Consider the following 25,385-nt stretch of genomic DNA (forward strand, 5'->3'; position numbering starts at 1 on the left):
TGCGAATCTCTGGATCTGGACCCAGACTGCTGAAGCACCACTCACCCTGAGTGAATCTCTGGACCTGGACCTAGACTGCTGAAGAACCACTCACTCTGAGCGAATCGTTGGACTTGGACCCAGACTGCTGAAGCACCACTCACTCTGAGCGAATCTCTGGACCTGGATCCAGACTGCTGAAGCACCACTCACGCTGAGCGAATCTCTGGACCTTGACCTAGACTGCTGAAGCACCACTCGCTCTGAGCGAATCTCTGGACCTGGACCTAGACTGCTGCAGCACCACTTCTATCCCCCATCTGCCTGTTCCTCTTCACATTCCTTTGGATGCCTGTGCCCAGTCTGCTGCCCATGGGACTTTTCCTGGCCAGCGGGATGACTGCTCCCAGCTGATCTCACCTCTCTCCTTTAAAGTTTTTTTTTCTTTTATTATACTTCTTGGGGGGATTTCAGCAGCTTGTCGATAGACTCCAATCATGAATAGTAATATCTCAGCGCAGAATGATTCAGCCCTTAATTCCACTATTGGGAATAGGACCGAAATCAACCAGTTTATACAGCCGCCTTGGCAGATAGCCCTCTGGTCTGTAGCCTATTCCATTATAGTCATCGTGTCTGTGGTTGGGAATATCATTGTCATGTGGATCATACTAGCCCACAAGAGAATGAGGACTGTCACCAACTATTTCCTGGTCAACCTGGCATTTGCTGAAGCCTCCATGTCAGTCTTCAACACAGTCATTAACTTTACCTATGCCATCCACAACCACTGGTACTATGGACTCATCTACTGCAAGTTCCATAACTTCTTCCCTATATCTGCTGTCTTCACCAGCATATACTCCATGACAGCCATTGCCCTGGACAGGTGAGAGGCACCTAATATATATAATGCTGTATATACTCATATGGATAGATAGATAGATAGATAGATAGATAGATAGATAGATAGATAGATAGATAGATAGATAGATAGATAGATAGATAGAGAGAGAGAGAGAGAGAGAGAGAGAGAGAGAGAGAGAGAGAGAGATAGATAGATAGATAGATAGATAGATAGATAGATAGATAGATAGATAGATAGATAGATAGATAGATAGATGATAGGGACTGATTTCCAAAAGGAGTTGAGAATCTTCAACCAACAAATAGTAGAGATTGATTTCCACAAGTAGTTAAGAATCTTCACAAAATAAATTTGTAAATATTCAATTCAATGATCCATTCATGTAAAAAATTCCCTTTGCATACCACATCATGTGCAAAAAAAAGTAAACAGGAATTTGCTCTTCACATGATTGGATAATTGAAGTCAATATTTACACAATTTATTGAGGGAAGATTCTCAATTCCTCTATGACTCCGTAATTATCTATATCTACTGTATATGTCCAATGTGTAATATTATATTGTAAATTTTATACATTATATATATATATATATATATATATATATATATATATATATATATATATATATATATATATATATATATATATATATATATATTATATAGATTATATAATGTATAAATCAATATTTACACAATTCAATGAGTGGAGATTCTCACTCTTTTACAAATTAGCCTCTATGACTTAGTAATTATCTATATCTACTGTACATATCCATTGTGTAATATTATATTGTTTTTTATTATTTTATACATTACAGTGTGTATATATATATATATATATAGATAGATAGATAGATAGATAGATAGATAGATAGATAGATAGATAGATAGATAGATAGATAGATAGATAGATAGATAGATAGATAGATAGATAGATAGATAGATAGATAGATAGATATATTCTATAATATATATATCAATAATCTCTCTCTCTCTCTCCCTCTCTCTATAAATAAATATATATATATATAATACAATGTACAAATTATACTTTTTTTGTAACATTATATTATATATTTTATATGTAATGTTTATATTATAAAGTGTAAAATATATAACTCATGTATTTTTATGTATGTTGTATGTGTATCTCTCTGGGCATTTGTCAGATTAGACTATGAGCCTTTGATTATTTATCTTAAGTTCTTACAACTTCCCCATTATTAGAAATATGTTTTGGTTGTCACTGGTGTGTGTGAATAGTGCACAGCAGGCAAGTGCTTCTCCACATGTGTATCCACTTCCTTCCCTTTATTAAACTCTGCAGCCTTGTGTATTTATGTCTTTGCAGGTATTTTTGTGGCATTGTTGCATTTCATTGTGATCCTTGCCTAGGGTGCATTAAGAGTGAAGTAGAGTTTTATAAATGGAGCTGATTCAGAGGAAGGAAATGATCTTGCCAGGCTGTCAGCTGCAAGGTGCAGCAGTGTGTGCTAAGGATTCATGACATAGGAATACAACAGAAGTGCTAGCACACTGGGGCATTGAGCTGGGACAGACATATGCCTTGTACAGTGACAGCTGAGGAAGGGTCTGAGGGTTTATATCAGGTGACTGGCAGTCTGGGATCCAAGCTGCTTGTATGCCCTGTCAAAATGCTGCTAACAGGATATGCCAAATGTGTCATTGATTGTATCTTTTTGTTTAAAAACAGTTGCAATTTGATGAGATATAATAGAACAAACGTGAAATGATTCAAAAACATATACAGAATAAAGATTGTGCAATCTGCTATAAACAAAAACATATCTCTCAACAGGTTTTAACATTCCCTGGTTGTCGGTACTGTCCAGCTTTGCCAGACAACTGCTCATCTGCTTATCCTAGGCTTTATAATCACTTTTACTGACAAGTGACTTTAAAAATGATGAAAATATATTTTAAGTTACATTTAAAGTAGTATTAAACCTAAAAGCAAACATTATACTGCAGCTTACCATTTCTTAGATGTTGTGGCTGCATACCTTTTTTCTTTTTTAAGCTTTCTTTCTTTTTTTTTTTTCACATGCTGTCCTGCAGATGTAGCAGTTACAGGGTTGAGATAAACCATTTACCACTGACAGGGGTGCTTACAGTGATGTGAATGTAATTGTTTGTGTAAAACCATTATCCCAAAAGGGACTTTAACTGCTTTAAGAGCGATAGCTGGAGTTTGACCTAAATTTGTTAGATCTAAATCTGCTAGTACATCCCACACTCCCCTCCCAAAGACCCACAATGCTGTTGTCTAAAGGGGTCTCTGTTGCTCCTTCATCCAGAGTGTAGAAGCTCTAATACAGGAGGAGTGTTACTTGCCAGATCACCAGGTGAAAACAGAGGAAAAAGCCTACAAAAAGAAAATGAATGCAGCCACCACATCTAATGAGCAGTAAGCCACAATATATTACATTTTGGGTTTTGGGTTTAATACGGCTTTAAATTAAATTGATGGAGGCTGCCATGGATGACTGAACTTTCCTTCTAAAAACGCTGACTGTTTGGTTGTCATAATAGATTCAAATCTATTACAATGGCTGACCTGGGACAAGTATGCAGACAAGGGGTTCTGACTTCAATTGCTGCATACTTGTTCCAGGTCAGTGGCTTTTGTAAACCAGAATCATATTGTATGAATTGTAGTGTATAGGAAGGCTGTGGCTTGTGTAAGGTCAGATGGGCCAGATATTAATCGCTGCTACAAATTGCTGTAATTATTTTATTAGTAGAGTTGGTGGCAATAGTGCTACAGCAATGGCCTCTGCGACAATCGCTCTCTTTCTGCGAGTTGAGGAACAGTCCACAGTGATGCATTAAGAGCAATTGTTGCCACTGACTAGAGCTGCACGATTAATCGTAACAGAATCGAGATCGCGATTCACTCCCCCTGACGATCTTAACATGACACTTGCTCGATTCTTTACATAGCTGTGAGGGAGCAGCTGTCAAAAAAAAAAAAAAAAAAAGAGCCTCCCGCAAAAGCCTATCAGCATTAGTCTCCCACTGAACTGTAAACACAAATGATTACATTGTATCTTTTCTTTCCCTCTGCCGGAGGAAGGAAGTTTAACCTCTTAAAGACTAAACCTTTTTCCTACACTTGTTGCTTGCAAGTTAAATCAGTTTATTTTTCCTAGAAAAGTAGTTAGAACCCCCAAACATTTATATATTTTTTTTTTTTAGCAGAGACCCTGCAGAATAAAATGGTGATTGTTGTAAATTTTTATGTCACACTGTATTTGCGCAGCAGTCTTTCAAACGCAATTAATACACTTTAATGAATAAAAAAATTAAAAAAAATAAAACAAAACCGTAAAGTTATCCCAATTTTTTTTATAATGTAAAAGATGTTACACAGAGAATCGTGAGAGAATCATGATCTTTATTCCAAGCAAAAAAATTGTGATTCTCATTTTGGCCAGAATCGTGCAGCTCTACCACTGACATAAAAAACTGCTAAAAGTCAATAGCAAAACATTAAAGCAACGATTTTTTTTAAACATTTAAAGCTGTATTGAACCCAAAAATGTAATATATTGCAGCTTACCAATCATTATTAATAATTTTGCCAGTAACACATTTTATGTATGAGGGTGTCTGGAGGAAGGAGCAACAAAGACACCTTTGGATAGCAACATTTTCAGTCTCGGGGGAGGGTAGGGTTAAAGGATAAGTTTACCTGTGTTAAAAAAAAAAAAAATTAATAATAAACCTACATCTTTTTGCAGGTAAAAATCTACTTGTATTTTTTTTCACTAGGAGCCTGCAAAGCATTGCACCTGCGACCAGCAGATCATGGATGCCATGCAGGACTCCTGCAGAATGTCAGTGAAAGCTGTCTGCTCATACCTAATCCAAGCAAGCAGGTAAACGCTGACAGGAAGCATCAATGAACTACCACAGGGCTCATCAGTGTCCTGGTAGCCTGATAGTTCATTGAGAACCACAAGCTGACAGCTGCAAAGGCTGTGAATGAATGATGCGGCCAGGTGGACGGAGCCCGGAACGGTCGCAATTTTTAAAAAAATTGTGACAGTGAGTTCAGGGAGAAGATCCCCGGCTGGCTGTCACTAAAGGCAGCGTGTCGGGGAATGGCTGCAGCAGTGGGGGCCTGTTACATGGCCCAGCCTAAAAATGGATGGAGCATGTAACAAGTTCCCAAAGGTGAACTTATCTTTTAAATGCACAGCCTTTTCAACCTTTTTATAATAATTTTCAGATCTCAGGGAACCCCTGCTAAAATGAATCCATCAGGGGTCATTGGGAAAATGCCTCTTACATTGGTGGTGGTCAGTTGGTAAAATGCACCCCTTACAGTGGTGGAGAGAACATCACTTTTCCAGTCATGCCATGTAGCATTGGACCTGGAACTATGCAGGGACTATCAGATGGATGGTCAGTTAGCCGAAGAATGGCTGCAATAGCATATTTAGCTACACTAACAAATTGAAGCCAAATTTCAGCTGCTACTTTATAAGCAGTTACAGCGACAGATGAAGGTTTTACATTAATAAACAAAAGCTTAACCCTTGTAAGCAGTCCTGTCAGTTGTAAATGGTTTTGTCTCAACCCTCAAACTGCTACATCTGCAGTACAGTGTGTTCTGTTGAAAAACATCACCGGTTGAAAAGAAAAGAAAAAAAGCCTAAAAAAGAAAACAAATGCAGCCATCATAAGGGCCTGCTGTTAGAAATCACCGGGCAAGCTGGGGGGTGGGCTGGAGCCTGCAGACGGCACCAGGAAGGAGCCAGAGCTAGGAGCTCTGGGAGAAGCCATCCTAGAATTAAGTAGTAACTTTGCCCTCTACTCACTCACTTGCTCACCCCTGCTTGTCCCTGTGGGGACTTCCGCTGTGTGTGGTGGGAGAAAGGACCCCTTGCTGCCCTGAAATGGATTGTGACCCAGAGCTGACGGAGGAGGAGGTGGTAACGGACGGGGTCGGAGGGCTCACCCGTGGCGGCATCGCCAGCTTAGATCAGGGATTTTCCTGGGGTGCAGAAAGCTCCGAAAGTGGCCGGAAACACCCGAGGGTGACTGGAGGAGATCGAGAGTTTGGTCAGATGCCAGAAGTTGTAAGAGCAAGACACGACCGGGCAAGCTGATTCCCGGTAGCAGCACTGGGAGATTGGCTATGGCAGGAGACAAAAGACAGGCAAATTACACCAGAAGCCCACCTTAAAACACCAAGAGTTAAACAGCGATATCCCTCCCCTGGCCTGATGGACTGAATCATATATTTTAAAGAGTCCTATTTTTATTTTGAACTTTATTTCCTTCTTTTGAATGGCAACCACTGCTAGTATTCTACATGTGATTTGTTAGTATACTATTATGGACTGATCCAACGTGGTGACGTATGTGCAAAATACATGTGAAAAGCTATAAAGGAATATCATAAAGGGCTGTGGATAAGGAAGAGGAGTGGATAGTAAGAAAACAGAAGGAGAGATCCATAAAAATGAGAAGGAAATCAGCAAGAGGAGGGGCGGTTGCAAAGTCCCCTAAATTAAGTTTAGGTCCAGGAACAATTAGAAAGTATATGTTCCAAGAAGGAAGCTTAGAGAAACAGGCCGGTGGAAAAACAAGGAAATCGCATGAAACAAACTGAGGCTAAAGAGAAGAATGGGCAAAACAGAACAATAATAAATATGAATTCTCTGAGTCAGTCTAGGAACAAGAACTGGAAAGGGACTTAGAAATAAGTCAGAAGGAAGAGCAAAGCATGAACGCCCAACTACCAACAAAAATAATAATAGCCGCCATGTTTGCAGCATTGGAAAACTCCTTAAAAACGTAGAAGGCAACAATACATAATGATTTGGGACATTCCTTTCGAGGGTAGAAGACAAAGAAAAGAGATCGGATGGCCAAACACAATTAATAAATGAAATAAAGGAAGAAGGTAAAGTCTTAAAAATTGAGCAAAGGGAGCTGGCATACAAACTGGAAAATTAAGAAAATCGAAACAGAAGGAAAAATCTGAGAATCCGTGGCCTACTAGAACAGCTACATGGAAAATTTCTAATAGGAAAATGAGGACATTTTTTACCCATTATTAGGAAGAGAAGAAACAGAACAGATAGAAAGCCCAAGAGAACAGCAGAAACCCCAAGAGATATTATCGTAATATTTCAAAAGTATGAAGAAAAAACACAAATTTGGGGAAAAATGAAGGGGAAGCCACCAGTAAAATATGAAGGTGAAAATCTTCAGATTTTTCCAGATCTATAACAAGAGACATTAACCACTTAAGCCCCGGAAGATTTTACCACCTTCCTGACCAGGGGGTATTTTGCGATTCGGCACTGCGTGACTTTAACGGACAATTGCGCTTTCGTGCAACGCTGTACCTAAACGAATTTGACGTCCTTTTTTTCCCACAAACAGAGCTTTCTTTTGGTGGTATTTGATCACCTGTGCGATTTTTTGATCACGCGCTATAAACAAAAAAAGAGCGTCAATTTTGCAAAAATAACAATATTTTTCACATTTTTTTATATTTTTTATATGAAAAAAAAAGTAAAAATCAAAATTTTTTAACATTTTCGGCCAATTTGTTTTATGCTACATATGTTTGGTAAAAAAAAATTGCAAAAAGCGTATTTTGATTGGTTTGCGCAAAAGTTATCGCGTTTACTAACAAAGGGAAAGATTTTTGTCATTTTTGTTGTTTTTTTATTTAACGCGTAATGGCGGCGATCTGCGATTTTTTTTGCGGTACTGCGACATTGCGGCGGACAGATCGGACCCTTGACTGATATTTTTGACACTTTTGGGGTTACCAGTGACATTTCTACAGTAATCAGTGCTATATATATGCACTGTTACTGTAAAAATACACTGGCAGTGAAGGGGTTAACTTTATTTGAGAGGGAGGGGCTGTGTGTGTCCCTAGGGGCGTGATTCTAACTGTGATTGGCTGTGGCTTGAGGTGTAGTTACACTGATCTATGGTTCTACATAGTAGAACCGTATGATCAGTGTCTCTACACAGGGAGAACTGACAGGCAGCTTGTTTACACAAGCTGCCTGCCTTTCTCCCTCTCCCCCGACGATCGCAGAGTGACCGGCGGACATCGGGTCCGCTGGTCACACGCGCGGGGGGGTGCGTGACCACGCGGGAGCGGGAGCGCGCCGCCGGCGGCGCGCGCTCGCTCCCCAGACCCTCCCAGGCTAGTGACGTACCGATACGTCACTCTGCCTGTGAGGGGCTGACCGCCGCAGTATATAGTCGTGCGGCGGTCGGCAAGTGGTTAAGGAGAAGGAGAAATCCGAAAACCCTTCTTGGAACTGATAAAAACTCATGATGTTCGATACAATTGGGGGTTCCCTGCATGTTTAGTAGGCTGGAAGGATAGACTTACAGCAAAGCTGAGATTTCTGGAGGAATTGCCAGTCTTCTGTAAGAAGTTAGACATTCCTAAAATAGATATACAGTACTGGGTTGGATAGCCCCAGGACTTAGGGAACTACAGGGGAAGAAGATCATTGGTGACTTATCTCTAGGAATAGAAACTGAAACTTAAGTTTAAAAAGTGGACTTGACTAATAAAAAGTGAAGAAAATGAGTGTAGGGACTTTGCTAAACTGTGAGGGGAGAGAGAGAAGTAAGAGGGATAAATATAAAAGAAAATGGATGGCAAACCTGGAAACCTGGCTGTCTCCAGACCCTCTCCCCAAAAGCAGGGAGAGCGGGCCCCAGGAGCGCATTAGGTAGAGCACCACACCAAAAGAAGAAGAGCAGGGGGGTAAGAAGATCCCAATAGGAATAATATGAACCTGCTAGAGGACCAGGAGTTGGTCAAAATATCTACACCAAAGATCATTGGTAGTGGGTGGGTAGGGAAAGGATGGAGGAGAGATGGGAGGAGGGAGGGGAATGGAGGTAGGTGAGGAAAGAAATGGGGGGGGGGGTTGGTGGGGAAGAACTTAGGATCTTAGTAAGGAAAAGAGATAAATTGAAAGATCTAATTGAACAGGAGACCAGACAGGTATTCAATAGAATGGCTAAAGACAGGTACCAATGGGGGAACTAGCCAGGGAAATACCTAACAAGATTCCAAAAAAATCGATAAACTATATAGAGAAAATGAAAAACAGTATAGGGGAAACAGTATATACGACAGCAGATATTGCTAAAGTTTTCTATAGTTATTACAGTTCATTATATTCAGTGAGGCAAAAAGAACCACAAGATAAAGAGTTAGGAAACAAAAAATACAAGAATATTTAAAGGAAGCGGATTTACCCAAAATAGCACCAGAAAACTGTTAGAGTTGGAGGAACCAATAATGCAAGAAGAAATCAGAGTAGCTATAAAGAGTACAGCGACAGGAAAGAGCCCGGGATTGGATGGATTCATGGTACTAGAAATTTGGGGAACAACTGATACCAAAAATATATAGGTATATGAATAAATTAGGAGAGGAAGGGAAGATAAGGAAAGAATCACTGCAGGCATATATTACAATTATACCTAATGAAGGGAAGGGTGCAACTTTGTGTTCAAATTATAGACCAATAACGTTGTTAAATACTGATACAAAGCTATATGCAAAAATTTTAGCCACTAGATTAAAAGAAGTAATGCCCAGATGGATCCATACAGATCAGACTGGGTTTATCCCAGGCAGTGAAGGCAAGGACAACGGGGTAAGAACACTACTACTATTGTACAAAATAAGAAACTCTAGATCCTCAACCATATTTCTGTTAATAGGTGCCAAAAAGGCTTTTGACAGGGTAGACTGGGGATTTATGATAGACACAGTTGTACATCTAGGATTAGGCCCTAAAAGGGCCCAGAGGATCAAAACCTTATATAATCATCCCACAGCATCAGTAAAAGTAAATGAGAATCTATCATCACCCTTTGAAATGTATAATGGAACAAGACAGGGATGTCCACTATCACCCTCATATGTGCTGTCGCTAAAGCCACTTTTGGCTACTATATGAAATAGTAGGGACATACGGGGGGTGATGATAGGAGATGAAGAACACAAAGTTGCAGCTTATGCAGATGATGTCCTGTTTTATATATCTAACCCCAGGAATTATGCTCCCAAATTTATTAAAGGAACTGGAAATATATGAGAACTGTCAAATTTAAAAACTAACCCTGTTAAATTAGATAAAAACAGAAATAAAATATCAAGAAGACCCTTATCGTGAGTGGAACGCATAAATATGATAAAGATAGTAATACTCCCAAAAATATTGTATACGTTTCAGATGTTATCAATTTCCTTGCCTTAAAGATTCTTTCAAATAATAAAGATAACGATATTAAAATATATATAGCAAAGGAAGAAGCCTAGAGTACAATTCTTGACGTTAGGTAAAAGTAAAGCACAGGGTGGATTATATAATATTGACACAAATGATAGAATGGTCTAATATAAAAAATGATAAAGTTGGGCGAGGATAGAAAATACACTAAATGGAACTCAATTAAATTAAAATACCTGATACCACAGAAATATAGAATTTTTTAAAGAAATACACACAAAATGACTAGAATTGATTTTATGGCGTGGGACACGATTTATAGACAAGCAAAATGGGAATATAATTTGCCACTAATTTCACTAGGAGAAACACATTTTACCAAGAAATGTGGCACATTTTGGGGAATGGATTAAAAAAGTACAATTGAAGGACATAATAAAAAAAGGGAACATTTGTACATATAAAGAATTGAAACACAAAAACATATTGAAATTATTAGATGAATGGAGGTATTTACAATTAAAACATTTTGTAATATTACCGCAACCAATTAGATCTGAGGAGAATTTGAATCCAATAGAAAGATTATGTAATTCACAGGCAAAAACGAAACATAAAATATCCAAGATTTACAACATACCTACTATGTTGGAAGAACCAAAAATACCTCCATTCATCGAAGAATGGGAAAAAGAGTTAGGGACACGTTTGACAGAATTTCAAGTAAGTAGAGTGATAAAAGCTGTACAGGAATTACCAGTGGATATAAACATGATAGAAAGGAATTATAAATGCCTGGCAAGATGGTATATTACACCAGATAAGGCGCAAAAATACCAACTAGATAAGTCCCCCCTGTGTTGGAGGGGATGTACTCAAAAAGGCACCATGGCCCATCTTTGGTGGGATTGTAAGAAGATTCGGGAATATTGGCAAGAGGTACAGCTGTATATAAGGATAATACCGGGAATATACTTTTTAGACGACCCATGGTACTGCTTATTTCACAATATTGATAAGACCAAAAAACAATATAAATGCACAGTAGTGCCATATTTATTAAATGCAGCAAAGGGAGTGATACCAAAAAAATGTCAGGACCCATCAAAACCTACAGTTAAAGAATGGTTTAAAAGGATTTGAATATATATATATATATATATAAAATGGAATTCTTAAGCAGTAGGAATTAGGACTAAGCCGAAATATCCGCTAGTATATGGGGTAGATGGATACAATTTAAGAAAATGAAGGAATACGCTGAAATAATGATAGAAAAAGGGGAGGAGGGACAAGGGACTGAGGGGAGGTAGAATGGGCAGTGCAATAGAATGGGGTAGGTGGGAAAAAGGAAATAGAGATTAGACAGGAAGAGGGTATAAGAAGTGCAATCTAAATGTGTATTTTTCTTTTCTCTAAGACGTGAACTGTATCTTTCTCTCAGTTTTATATTTGGAAAACGAAATATTGTTTAAAGAAAAAAAAAAATAATCACGGGGCCCTATACAGCCTACTTGACAAACCCCCCCCCCCCCCCCCTCCCTGGGCCAAAAAAGACTGAGGACCTGGTTTTATCTGCCCCTTTTCTCTACAGTCTCAACAGCACAGGTGACTGAATAGGAAATACTCAGAGCCGTCCTGCTCATTTACAGACTGAAGCATAGAATAGAGTTATTATTATTATTATTATTATTATTATTATTATATTATTATTATTATTATTCTTAGCGAGAAATCCAAATGTGGGTGAGGTAGGCACTGTAATAAATAGCTTGTTTAACATCAGTAAGTAAAAGTCAGGTTCTAGGAATAAGACAAGAGCATCCTGAGGCTTGTTGTTGGTTGATGGGGCAGATCATACAGCACTGATAATGTGCGGTCCTTTTATCAGTCTAATAATGAGAGTAATTGATGACAAAGTCATTATGGGTGACATTATTCTGCTTTTTACCTTCTTAAAAAAGCTCAAATTTTCTTTGCTGCACTCTGTATAGCCTGGTTGTGCAAAGGACTAAACTGCCATTGAATCCATAAGGTATATTAAAGTCATACACACAATGAGATGTATAAAAAAGGAACTGGGGGTCGGGGAGGATAAATTTTGTTTAGATACCACCAGATTATAGTGAAACCTATCAGGACAGACATATGGGAACTGCCACAGCTGACTGTCCCAGGGTTATTCTCCTTATCTGTGTATATGTCCCAACACTTAACATGCACGTGCTTGTTCCTTGTCAGTCCCTTATCAATAGTAAAGCCAGAATTAAGATGACAGCCATATACCATGTGCTTTCAAAAACAAAACAAGTCAGCAATTGCAATTTCCCTGTTTCTATCCCAATGTCTTCCTTTTGATTTGTACAATTGAGGCTAATGTCCTATGTACCAGCCAGTGGGCTACTGTACAATAAGCGACCTTATGTATGGTATAGGCTCACATTCCTACAGATGAACTCTATTTATCTACAATCCAACTGAACATTTGTAAAGCTGTGTGTTCTTTAAGTATTGTCAGTTATGAGGATAATGATTTGTAAGGTAATGTGGATGTAATGTGTGGTCAGTACTGGTGCATACATGTAGTATAAGGTACAGAAATGCAGTCAGATGTTCAGCAACCATCCTGAGTGTGCTGGTGGTAACCACCAGTGTGTGCAATTAGCTCGTCTGTAGAACAGTGTGAGGGATTGTTGTCTGGGTACAATAACAGGCTGACAGTGAAACTAACAGGTTTGTTTCACAAGGCAAATATCAATGTGCATTGAACTGTAACCCATAAACAACCAACCAGAATGCATATTTCACAGATAAACTGATTTTTAATTGGTCACCATGGACTGCAGTGCTTTGCACTTCCTATACTCCAGGCACATATAAAAGACACATCTTAATGTACCTCTGCATTCATTATTACATCACAGGTGTAAATATTTGGAGGCATTCTTGTGCAATCAGAGGAGAAAAAAGAGGCAGTAAATTGTTGATGCAGTGAGATTGTGTTACCAGTAGGTCAAAACTTGAGCCTACATACAGAGTGCAAGGGTCTCACCTATGTAATGTTCAGGTGTCAGGTGTATGCAACCTGCAGAGTGCAGGAGTCAGATGTACATAATGTACAGAGTTCAGGTGTGGAATGTACAGAGTGCAGGGGTCAGATTGTGTAATGTACAAAGTGCAGGGGTCAGGTGTGTTGAACATATCAAGTGTGGGGTAAGATGTGTGTAATGTACAGAGTGCAGGGGTCAGGTGTATGGAATGTACAGAATGCAGGGGTCAGGTGTGTGGAACGTACAGAGTGTAGGGGTGAGATGTGTAGAATGTGCAGAGTGCAGGGGTCAGGTGTGTGGAATGTACAGTGCAGGAGTCTTACATATGTAATGTACATCTTTCAGGTATCAGGTGTATGCAACCTACAGAGTGCAGGGGTCAGACATACATAATGTACAGAGCTGAGGTTTGGAATGTACAGAGTACAGGGGTCATATGTGTGGAATGTACAAAATGCAGGTGTCAGATGTGTGGAATGTACAGTACGCAGGTATCAGATGCGTGGAATGTACATAATGTAGGTGTCAGATGTGTGGAATGTACAGAACACAGGTATCAGATGCGTGGAATGTACAGAACACAGGTGTCAGATGTGTGGAATGTACAGAACACAGGTGTCAGATGTGTGGAATGTACAGAACACAGGTGTCAGATGTGTGGAATGTACAGAACACAGGTATCAGATGCGTGGAATGTACAGAACGCAGGTGTCAGATGTGTGGAATGTACTAAGTGCAGGGGTTAGATTGTGGAATGTGCTAAGTGCAGGGGTCAGATGTGTGTAATGTACAAAGTGCAGGGGTCAGATGTGTGTAATGTACAAAGTGGAGGGGTCAGATGTGTGTAATATACAAAGTGCATGGGTCAGATGTGTGTAATATACATGGTGCAGGGGTCAGATATGTGTAATGTACAAAGTGCAGAGGTCAGATGTGTGTAATGTACAAAGTGCAGGGGTCAGATGTGTGTAATGTACAAAGTGCAAGGGTCAGATGTGTGGAATGTACAAAGTGCAGGGGTCAGATGTGTGGAATGTACATAATGCAGGGGTTGGATGTGTGGAATGTACAGAGTGCAGGGGTTGGATTGTGGGATGTACATAGTGCAGGGGTGAGAAGTATGTAATGCACATATGGCACCAGGCAAGAGAAATAGGGCCTGTGCCCCCTCTGGGGGGGTTGAACCTTGTTTTCCCCATACTTGTCTACACTCCATCCCCCAAAGATGAGAGCCAACAAGATCCAGGGATGCATAGATGAAGGAAAATGAGGTAATCCAGACACAGAGACCCCTTGTGTCAGCTGGAAACCTATCTCTCAAGGAGAATGAAAACACACAAATACACACACACACACACACACACACACATATACACACATACTCAAACACACATATTCAAACACATACTCAAACACAGACAGTATGACCAGAAATGCACATGCTCTGAAGGCATGAAACTAGTAGGTGATGCCGCTCGCAGTAGGAGAGAAACATACACAGAACATACTTCAAAAATAACCCTCCCTCTGAGAAGCTTTATGAACCCTGGGTCTAATGGATTGCAGATAATTCAAACTAGAGCAAAATTTGAAAATTTTCAGGCATTAGCCCAGATGCAGTCTTTGTTAAGCTGGATACACACTATCCAACTTTTGTGGTTAGATTTCCTTCAGATTTACCTTTTCTATGTAGTGCAAGGGCCTGCCAGATTGCTTACCAATTGAAAGTGTTTAGGTTTGACCTCATATTATATGGTTTTGGTAAATCTAAAGGAAAAAGTCTTCAGAAAATCTTATAGTGTGTATGGCCCTTTAGGTAAAATTATCAATTCACAATTCACTTCAGCTGGAATTGCCTTTCAGCAAATCAATGTAATCTATTTTAAAGGAAAGCATAAATGTTCCTACAGACATGAGACTGCTGTTGCTTCATCAAGCTCATTTTGGCTAGATTGAGTGATTATCCTCATGCCTATGGATGCCATAAATCAGCACTAGATACCTGCAAGTGACTGATCTCAGGGGAAATGAAGAACAGCCATGCAAGTTATTCCAGCTGATTACTGTTATTTCCCTAGTCAGTTCCCCTGCTGCCTACATTGACATGGCATCCATTTTCAGGCAATCTAGGAATGCTGGTAAATGGAATGATCTTTCAGAAGCCCACATTTGTCCAGCCATTGTTTAGTATCTATATGCCCCCCCCCCCATATAAGTTTAATGTTGTGTATGTGGTTGATTATATGGTGTTCCTTAATGTTGTGACACAGTTCCTAGGGATAGTTTAAGGAGAGCTTTACCTTCCAGACTCAATATTTTTTTATCATTCCTGGAAGTAATGCTGGATGAATGCCTGAACATCCAAAGTTCAGTCTGAACTTGTGTTTGAACCAAACTTTGAGTTTGTCCCTTTTCCTAACAAACCAGAGGCACCTCTGGGCACATTGATTAAAATATTGAGGGGCTGGTGGGTTACCAGAGTTGTATAAAGTACTCGAAACCCATACTTGAGTAAAAGTACAAGTGCTCGATCAAAAAGTGACTTGAGAAGAAGTGGAAGTGCTCGATCAAAAAAGTGGCTTGAGTAGAAGTACTAAAGTATTCAACATTTTTTGTACTTAAGTATTGCAAGTAGTTTTTTAAAAAATGTTGCTACTCAAGTACTGAAAGTAAAAGTACCAGTAGTTTTGAAAAAAAATTGCTACTCAAGTACTGAAAGTAAAAGTACAAGTACTGTGTTATGTAGTTATTAAAGAAAGAAGTCAAAAGTTTGAACATCATATTTTTTTTTTATTATTTCAAATGCAGCTTTTATTTATACATGCAGTAGCATTTATTTTCGTATGCGCTGATAATACACATGTTTTGAGCTTCATGAAACCTGCCATCTACTGTTCTGGCAGTGGTAATTGTTATAATAGTAACGAGTAACTATACAGCACAAAAAAAAAATATCGGAGTAGAAGTACTGAAATCATCGAAAAAATGTAGTGAAGTAAAAGTGGAAGTAGGAGAAAAAAATTCTACTCTAGGAAAGTACAGATACCGCCTTTCGGTACTTAAGTACAGTAGTGAAGTAGTTCTACTTAGTTACTATACATCTCTGTGGGTTACCATGATGACTACTTTGGATCAAATATAGGAATAATACAATCTTTTTTAACAGAACAGAAATGAGTTGGTTTAAAAACTTTAATGTCACAATATGGTGACAAAATAATAAATGGATTGAAAAGTAGATACAATGTTTTAAAATTGTATAGTGTAAAGAATGTATCATCTTCATATCAGAAGGGAGACCCGGGGCACTCAGTAGAAGAACTGTGGCATGTGCCCTTGGTGTCTAGAAACATCCCTGTCTGAGTGTATGAGCAGCTTGTCATTTGTAATGAAATGTTTTGCGATTGTGAAAAAAAGTTAGGCTTGATGACATCTTCGAAGAGACTATTCATATTTACCAAGAATTATACCCAATTAGTGAGAGCAGAAGATGTTGGTATCCATGTACTTTTCACCTGTCCTGTTCATTACCATCTGCAAAAGTCGATAGTGTTCAGTAGCGGTCTCTAAGAACAGTGCCCTCTGCATATGAAAGTATTCTGTGTTCCATATGTCTCCCTTCCTTATATCTTATTCTCCAGTCTAACATCCTCTGTATGAGTGCAAACTGCAGTACTAACCATTGGTGCGCTCTGCAACTATTTCCATTTAAATAATACGCATGGACGGGAAATACTAAGTAAATGGTGCCACTGAATTCCTATGAGACACTTTAGAGAGCTGAATCTCAGAATGGAAAGCACAGAGGTAACCATTGTCTTTTCTAAATATAATTCCTCGAGGTTTCCTTTTACATACATGGTACTTTACAAAGTTACAATTTACAGACACAGGCCAAGTGCAAAAATGATAGAAATTGCAGGTCGCACAGAATATAAAAAGGTAAAAAATATAAATACAATCTTGCCTGCTTATTATTTGACTTATTTGCCTTTTCACTTAACCACTTAAGCCCCGGAAGATTTTACCCCCTTCCTGACCAGGGCCTATTTTGCGATTTGGCACTGCGTGACTTTAACGGACAATTGCGCAGTCGTGCGACGCTGTACCTAAACGAATTTGGCGTCCTTTTTTACCCCACAAACAGAGCTTTAGAGCTTTCTTTTGGTGGTATTTGATCACCTGTGCGATTTTTTGATCATGCGCTATAAACAAAAAAAGAGCGTCAATTTTGCAAAAATAACAATATTTTTCACATTTTTTTATATTAAATCCCCCCCCAAAAAATGTAAAAATTTTTAACAAATGTTTGGTAAAAAAAATCGCAAAAAGCGTATTTTGATTGGTTTGCGCAAAAGTTATTGTGTTTACTAACAAAGGGAAAGATTTTTGTAATGTTTGTTGTGTTTTTTTTAACGCGTAATGGCGGCGATCTGCAATTTTTTTTGCGGTACTGCGACATTGTAGCGGACAGATCGGACCCTTGACTGACATTTTTGACACTTTTGGGGTTACCAGTGACATTACTACAGTAATCAGTGCTATACATATGCACTGTTACTTTAAAAATTACACTGGCAGTGAAGGAGTTAACTGTATTGGAGAGGGAGGGGTTAAGTGTGTCCTAGGGGCGTGTTTCTAACTGTGATTGGCTGTGGCTTGATGTGTAAGAACAGTGATCAACGGTCCTACATAGTAAAACCGTTTGATCACCATTCTTACACAGGGGAGAATGACAGGCGGCTTTGTTTACATTAGCCGCCTGCCTTTCTCCCACTGTCACGGACGATCGCGAGTGCCCGGCGGACATCGGGTCCGCCGGGCACACGCGCGGGGGGGTCCGTGACCGAGCGGGAGCGCGCATCCGGCGGCGCACGCTCGCTCCCAAAACCCTTACAGGCTAGCAACGTAGCCCTACGTCGCTTTGCCTGTGAGGGGCTGACTGCCGACGTAAATAGTCGTGCAGCAGTCGGCAAGTGGTTAAAGTGGTTGTAAAGGCTGAAGGTTTTTTCCTTAGGCCCCTTTCACACGGGCTTTCTGATCCGGTCCATCTGTCAGTTTTTCAGGCGGACCTGATCGGATGCTCCATGCAACCCTATGGAGCAGCGGATGTCAGCAGTGACATGTCTGCTGACACCTGCTGCTATCCGATCCGATCCTGTCTGTGAAATCCGGGCAGATGTAAACCCTATTTTCCATCCGGCTGGAGGATCGGATTGGATAGGATCAGATGAAAATGGACAGGCGGTCCATTATCACCCGATCTCCCCATAGAGGAAAGCAGGGATCTGACAGGTCTGTCTCAGCAAAATAAGCGGAGACGGACCTGTCATTCGCCTGCTCAGCGGGGATCGGCGGGTTGATCCCCGCTGAGCAAAACAGAGTCCGTCGGGCGCACCACCTGTGTGAAAGGGGCCTAAGGCTTTCTTTTCTTTATTTTCACCTGTTGATCTGGCTAGTAAGTCTGTTGTAATTTAAAAGAACAAGCTCTCTTGCAAATTATTGGGATGAGACAAACCATTTAACATTGACAGGGGTGCTTACAATGACAATTTTTATTTACTTATGTGAAGCCTTTATCGCAAAAAGGAAAAAAAAAATGTTGCTGTAACTGCTTATCAAGGTTGAGCTGGAGTTTGACCTAAATTTGTTTGTGTATGTAAATCTGCTAGCACATCTAACAATCCCCCCCCCCCCCCCAGATTAACAATGCTGCTGTTCAAAGATGCCCCCTGTGCTCCTTCAGCCAGAGTGGAAGCTCTCCAATACAGGAGGTGTGTTAGGCTGGCCATACACTATACAATTTTCTTATTCAATTTCCTTTAGATTTACCTTAAACTATGTAGTGCAAGGGCATGCCTGATTGAATACAAATGTAAAGTGTTTAGGTTTGACCCTATATTACATGGTTTTGGTAAATCTAAAGGAAAGTTGAACAAGAAAATTGTATAGTGTATGGCCAGCCTTACTGACCAAATCACCAGGTGAAAACAGAGAGGAAAAAAGCCCAAACCAAAGAAAACGAATCTTACGATTGGTAAGCTGCAATAAATGACATTTTTGGTTTTGGGTTTATTAGCGCTTTAAGAGTTCAAAACATCATTGATCAGAACAGCAGCCAGAATCAACACTATCTGTGCATTTATTTTAGCAGTAAACTCACCTTATAGACTGAAATATACGATTTCCCCGTGACCGAGTGAAATAGTCTATTTCACTATATAATCAGTTTGTCGCTGACCGTTGCAGGGTGTAGCAAGATGGCCATTGCCAACTTCTACCTGCTAGATTTACTATATTACAATAATAATAGAAATGTAATATTCAGTCTATAAGGTGAGTTTACTGCTAGAATAAATGTACAATTCAAGACGTGCGTGGGTGTAAGAAGATGTCTGCCACTGCTTTGTATTCTGTCACATTAGGAAAGTTATTGGAACGCACAGCGGCCATGTTGGAATGCATGGCGCATGCGCAGTAAGTTGTTCTCCGCTGAACGTCACTTCCGGTTGCAGAATCTGATAGGTACCGGTATTCTGATAAAACACCCCCTCCCACCTACTCCCCTGTGATTTGACACAGCAGGAGACTGTCAACAGATCCCAGCCAATGATTCATGGCCAGGACCTGTTGATCGGCTGTGTCAAATCACAGCCCAGAACTCTGTGTTGACAATCAATACAGGGCTCATTACAGAGAGAATGATCTTTTAATTTTTTTCCCTGCAAAGCAGGACACACCCATAACCCCTTGATTACCCTGAGATGTTAACCCCTTACCGGCCAGGGTCATTAGTACAGTGATAGTGCATATTATTAGCACTGATTACTGTATTAGTATCACTGGTGATGTGGCAGTTAGTCAGTTCCCACAAAGTGTCAGTTAAGCCAAGTACCCACAGGCCAAATGTCGGGGAACAACAGCCAGTTAAAAAAAAAACTAGCTAACATTCAGCCCATGTGTATATCGGTCTGCCCAACAGAAGTCAGACGAGCATGCTGGACAACCAGCAGCCGACTAACCCCCAGTCAGCACTATTAGCAAATGGCGGAGATCGCTGGGCACTGGATGACCTTGTCCCAGCACTAATAAGCATTTGCGTTTATAAGTGTTTTTAAATTTCACCACATGCAGTTGCCTGCATCAATGGATGAGTCCAGTAGCGACGAACTCTGGTCCTCTCATGCATTTTTCTATGTCTTCGGAGCCTAAAGCAAAAGTAACATCAGGAGCATTTCTTCACACATGGTCATGATGGGATCCATAGTGGAAACTCATAAAATAAGACAGCTATCTACAAGCACACTGCTCTCTCTTCTCTCACAGAATGGCTGAATTAGTTAATAATTAATCGTTTTTTCATGCATTGTGGGCATTTGGGAGGGTCTCCTGAGGTTATCTTTGACCACATAGCCACCGCCCACCGCAGTTTTACTGCAGCAGGCGGCTGCTCCTGGGCAAAGTGACGTAGTACTACGTCGTTCGCTCAGGAGACTCTAGGGGGCGAGCGTGCACAGCCGCCGGCGTGCTCTTGCCCGCGCTCATCAGCTGGGGAGCCAGCGCATGTGACCGGCAGGCCCAATGGCTGCCGGCCACTCGCGCTCTCCCGCAGCTGAGAGAGAAGGACAGTCGGCTGATGTAAAGACAGCCGTCTGTCCTTCTCCCTTACATTATCACAGAGGCTATGTGATCCTGCTATATAGGATCGCATGTCTCTGTGATGATCTCCCAAGCCACGCCCCCTGACAGTTAGAATCACGCCACTAGGGTCACACCTAACCCCTTGATCACCAGTAATGTTAACCCCTTCCCTGCCAGTGTAATTTTTACAGTAACAGTGCATATTTATAGCACTGATTACTGTAGTAATGTCACTGGTACCCCCAAAAGTGTCAAAAATGTAAGTTAGGGGTCCGTTCTGTCCACCACAATGTCGTAGTCCCACAAAAAAAAATTGCACATCGCCGCCATCACTAGTTAAATAAAAAACAAAAATTACATAAATCTTTCCCGTAGTTAGTAAACGCAATAACTTTTGCGCAAACCAATCAAAATGCTGTTTTTTAGCAGGACTGCGACATTGCGGCGGACAGATCGGACACCTAACTGAAATTTTTGACACTTTTGGGGGTACCAGTGACATTACTACAGTAATCAGTGCTAAAAAATACGCACTGTTACTGTACTAATGACACCAGCAGGGAAGGGGTTAACACCAGGGGCAATCAAAGGGTTAAATGTGTCCCTAGAGGGTGCTTTATAACTGTGGGGGGGGGGGGGCTTTTTGCATGAACACAGAGACCTGTTTTTCTAAATAAGAGGGACACAGGATCCCTGTGTTCATAACTGACAGAACAGTGGTCTGCCGTATTTACAATAGAAGACCGCCGCTCTGTCTCCACGAGGAGTGACAGCGGGTGCCTGGCGGCAATCGTGGCACCTGGACCTGCTGATTGGCTTCCTCTGTGACAAATGGGTGCACGCGTCCCCACTAGCGGTCCCATGAAGGGAAGTACAGTTATGTCATTTTGCGGGACAGTGCCAACCTGCCGTAGTAAAACTGCTGCGGGGCAGTCGTTAAGTGGTTAAAAAATGCTTCTAACCTCAAATGCTCATAACTGCTGCTAAACTCGCATAAACTCGGTATGCAAAAGCTGTAAAACGAACGTTTTTCACTGTCAGTTATCAGCTGTCAGTTATCAGCTGTCAGTTTTCAGCGTTCAGAATAGGCTTTCAGCTGCCCTGTGTACATGAGCCCATAGACCGGGTTCACACTAACTGGGGCTGCAGGTCGCAGCAGGGGTCCGGTGCATCCCTGTTCTCCAGTTCAGGTGCAAATCAGGTCCAAATGTTTGGCTGAATTTGCACCTGAAACAGACCAGAAGACTCACATGACCTTTTTTCAGTGCGGACCATGCCCACCCTGGAGCTGCATGAACTGGCTCCATTGAGAGCCGCTCACACTCTCCTGTCATGCAAATTGGATGTGGGGAAACCTGCATCCAATTTGCATCAGTGTGAACCCAGCCTCAGAGTGTGCAGCAGTTCCTGATCAGTGTCACACATTTGTAAACACAGCCAAGAACTGACCAGGCAGCAGCATGATTTTACATTTCTGAGCCAGCATCTAAGTCCAGGAAGTAGACGTGGACCCTGATTAATGCCTAAACAAAGATGGCGTCCACCTTCTGGAAAGCAGAGCAGATAAAGGCACTTTCAGTGGGAGTATTGTGGTCTTTGTGAGAGGTAATAACTGCTTACCAGGGTTACACATTAGAATTAGAGCATGCTTTTGACATAAAATAAATGGCACTAGGTACTCTATAAAAGGAGCTTATGTAAATCTGCAAAATGGATGTTATTTGTAAACCGCTATGAACCTCAGATTTAACAAGTCAAATAAAGAACTACATTTTATATGGTGTTTTCCATTTTAATAGCTGTTATGCTTCCTTCTGCATCTGTCCTGGGAACATTCCAATATTCTCTGACTAGAACTGCTGTCTGCGGCTTGAACTAAGAATTAAGCCTCTCAGATTTCTCTAAGGTGCACCAAGTTATATTTACTGAGTGTCCTATGCCGTTTTTGCTTTGCTGTAATTAAATATAATATAAGATAGATGATGAACATGCCTAAGGACTTTTGTAAATCAGTGGGCTTGAGAATGGGGGGGGGGGGGGGGGCAGGGGGTAGTGTAGGGGGCAGGGCTAATAATTATGTAATGGGTTCAGCATGAGCCAAAATAGTGCTTATTGTTTGTGGCACAATTTCTTTAAAGGGTAAGTTCACCTTTACCAAAAAACTGCCTGTGGGCATCTGTAGATAACAACAATCTATGCAGCTTTGACTAAAGTTAAATAATACTCTTGCTATAGGTGTAGACCATTTACATGCCTCCTGAATCCTTACTGGAATACTCCTATGATAGTGCTTAGATAGTGCTCACTTTCCTCTGGCCTTTCCATTTGTCTCCACCAGCTCGAGCTCCCAGGGGCTTGCCATCGGAGGTATTCCATTAAACGACTTATATTCCAGAAACGGCGTTGTCGTTGGAATCCCATCCGATTGCGAGAAGCACCTGACGTCCGGATGTAGTGTCTATTCCAATTTAATTTATTGTATCTTGTTTTGTTTTGTGTGTTTTCCATGTGCACGGTGTCACCTTCTTTATACACTACCAGTAACTTATAGGGTTGCAGCCAGATATCTTGTCATTCTGCACCTTGCTGCATCAATAATGTTTTATATTTTTCGATACTCCCCTCTGCATTGATTTTTGTTTCCCATTATATCTTCTTTTTTTCCTGTACCTTTTACAGGGCACTTTTTGGTTCATAGTGCTTTGTAAGGCCTAGTCATTACTGGTCACCTCCTCCATCACAGATGCAAGCTCTCAAACGGCTGAGCTCAGAGCTACTGCATCAGGGTAGAGAAAGTGCAAGTGAGGGGGTTTGAATCACAGAAAAAGCTCACACCTGTGATGGTGAAGGTGAACAATAATGACTAGGCCTCACTTAGCAATGTCCTAGAAACATCCTGGGAGTATTCTAGTCAGTATAAAATATATCTGGTCACCAACTGACTGCAAAGATACCTCTGCGCTTGAGGAGGGGTCGGTTGTTAACCGCACACTAAAAGATACAAAAAATGCTGCTACTTAACCAAATAACGAAGATATTTGTGTAAACATGTAATAGAAGAACAAGTATTCTAGTCAGGCTTCATGAGGTATGGAAATGGCCTACACCTATAGCAAGGGCGTTATTCAACTTTAGTCAGAGCTGCACATTTTTATTTTTATCTACAGACATCCCTTACCTGCCTAGGCGGTTGTTTTGTAAAGGTGAACTAATCCTTTAAACTGAAAAGTTTAATAGCAGTGCACATAGTGTCTCATAGTTAAATATTGGGCTAAGAGTGAGAAATGTCACTAAATTGGAAAAAAAGCCCCTGCATCGTGGTGTCATGGGAAGAAAAAATATTGCTGCATCAATGTCAGTTGGCAAAAGGGCTCCTGTGTGGTTCTTGAAGAGGGAGGGGGCTGAAGGGCCCTGAAGGAGGTGCAGGTGACTGAGGTGCTCATTGGGTCTTGTGGAGGAGCTCTGTTGCTGAGTTGCTCCCCTCACCTTTTGTGCACTCATAATTCAGACCTCCGTCTCAGCACAGCGCCCACCTGGGAACAAAGGCAGCATTTTCTTCTCTGTGTATATATGTGTCACATGACAAGGAGAGACAGAAGAAGGGCAATGCTCCCCTGCTCCCCAGTGGGTAGCCATACTGAGAATGAGGCCTGTTCTTCCTCCTTTCCTGTGCCTACAGTAGGTTGCCATTGAAGGAAGGTGTCCTGGTCCCTGATTTGGCTAGGAGGAATGATGCTGCAGTCACTCATCCAGAGAACTGTGTGATTATGGAACTCTCAGCTTCGCCCTGCACAGAGATTATCCAGTTAGCAGGAAAACAATCTTTTTTTTTATACTTACATAGTTACATAGTTAGTGAGGTTGAAAAAAGACACCAGTCCATCCAGTCCAACCTATGATGTGTGTGTGTGTTTGCTGTTAACCTTACATTGTATACCCCTGTATGTTGTGGTCTTTAAGGTGCCCATCTAATAGTTTTTTGAAACTATCAATGCTCCCTGCTGATACGACTGCTTGCGGAAGAGAATTTGCACATCCTTACTGCTCTTACAGTGAAGAACCCCCTGCGTATTTTAAGGTTAAACCGCATTTCCTCTAGTTTTAGTGAGTGGCCACGTGTCTTATTGTATTCCCTTTCTCTGAATAGGTTTTTCAATATGCTAGGGTTGCCAGTACAGTATTTGTACATTGATATCGTATCCCCCCTCAATCGTCTCTTCTCCAGAGTGAATAAGTTCAGTGCTTGTAGTCTTTCCTCATAGCTGATGTCCTCCATTCCCCTAATTATTTTTGTTGCCCTTCTCTGGACTTTCTCCATTTCCAGCACATCCTTCCTGAGGACCGGTGCCCAGAACTGGACAGCATACTCCAGATGTGGCCAGACCAGAGTCTTGTAGAGTGGGAGAATAATCTCTTTATTTCTGGAGTGAATCCCCTTTTTTATACATCCCAGTATTCTGTTGGCTTTGCTTGCAGCGGCTTGGCATTGCATGCCACTGCCAAGCCTGTTGTCTACCAGTACCCCCAGGTCCTTTTCCATCCTAGACTCACCCAGAGGTTCCCCCCCTAATGAGT

General features: G+C 40.9%; 1 protein-coding gene across 1 annotated transcript in view; it reads left to right on the top strand.

The window, feature by feature from the left end:
• The first annotated feature begins 246 nt into the window (after nt 1-246).
• The window catches only part of LOC309553188 (substance-P receptor), a 409,398-nt gene continuing 384,259 nt past the window's right edge, over nt 247-25,385 (top strand). The window contains exon 1 of the mRNA XM_082254133.1: nt 247-868. Coding sequence (XP_082110259.1) covers nt 477-868 — 392 coding nt within the window. The 5' untranslated portion in view covers nt 247-476. The remainder of the gene's footprint in view (nt 869-25,385) is intronic.

The sequence above is a fragment of the Pelophylax lessonae genome (assembly GCF_965119305.1).
Source record: "Pelophylax lessonae genome assembly, chromosome: 4".
In the NCBI taxonomy this organism is placed as follows: domain Eukaryota; kingdom Metazoa; phylum Chordata; class Amphibia; order Anura; family Ranidae; genus Pelophylax; species Pelophylax lessonae.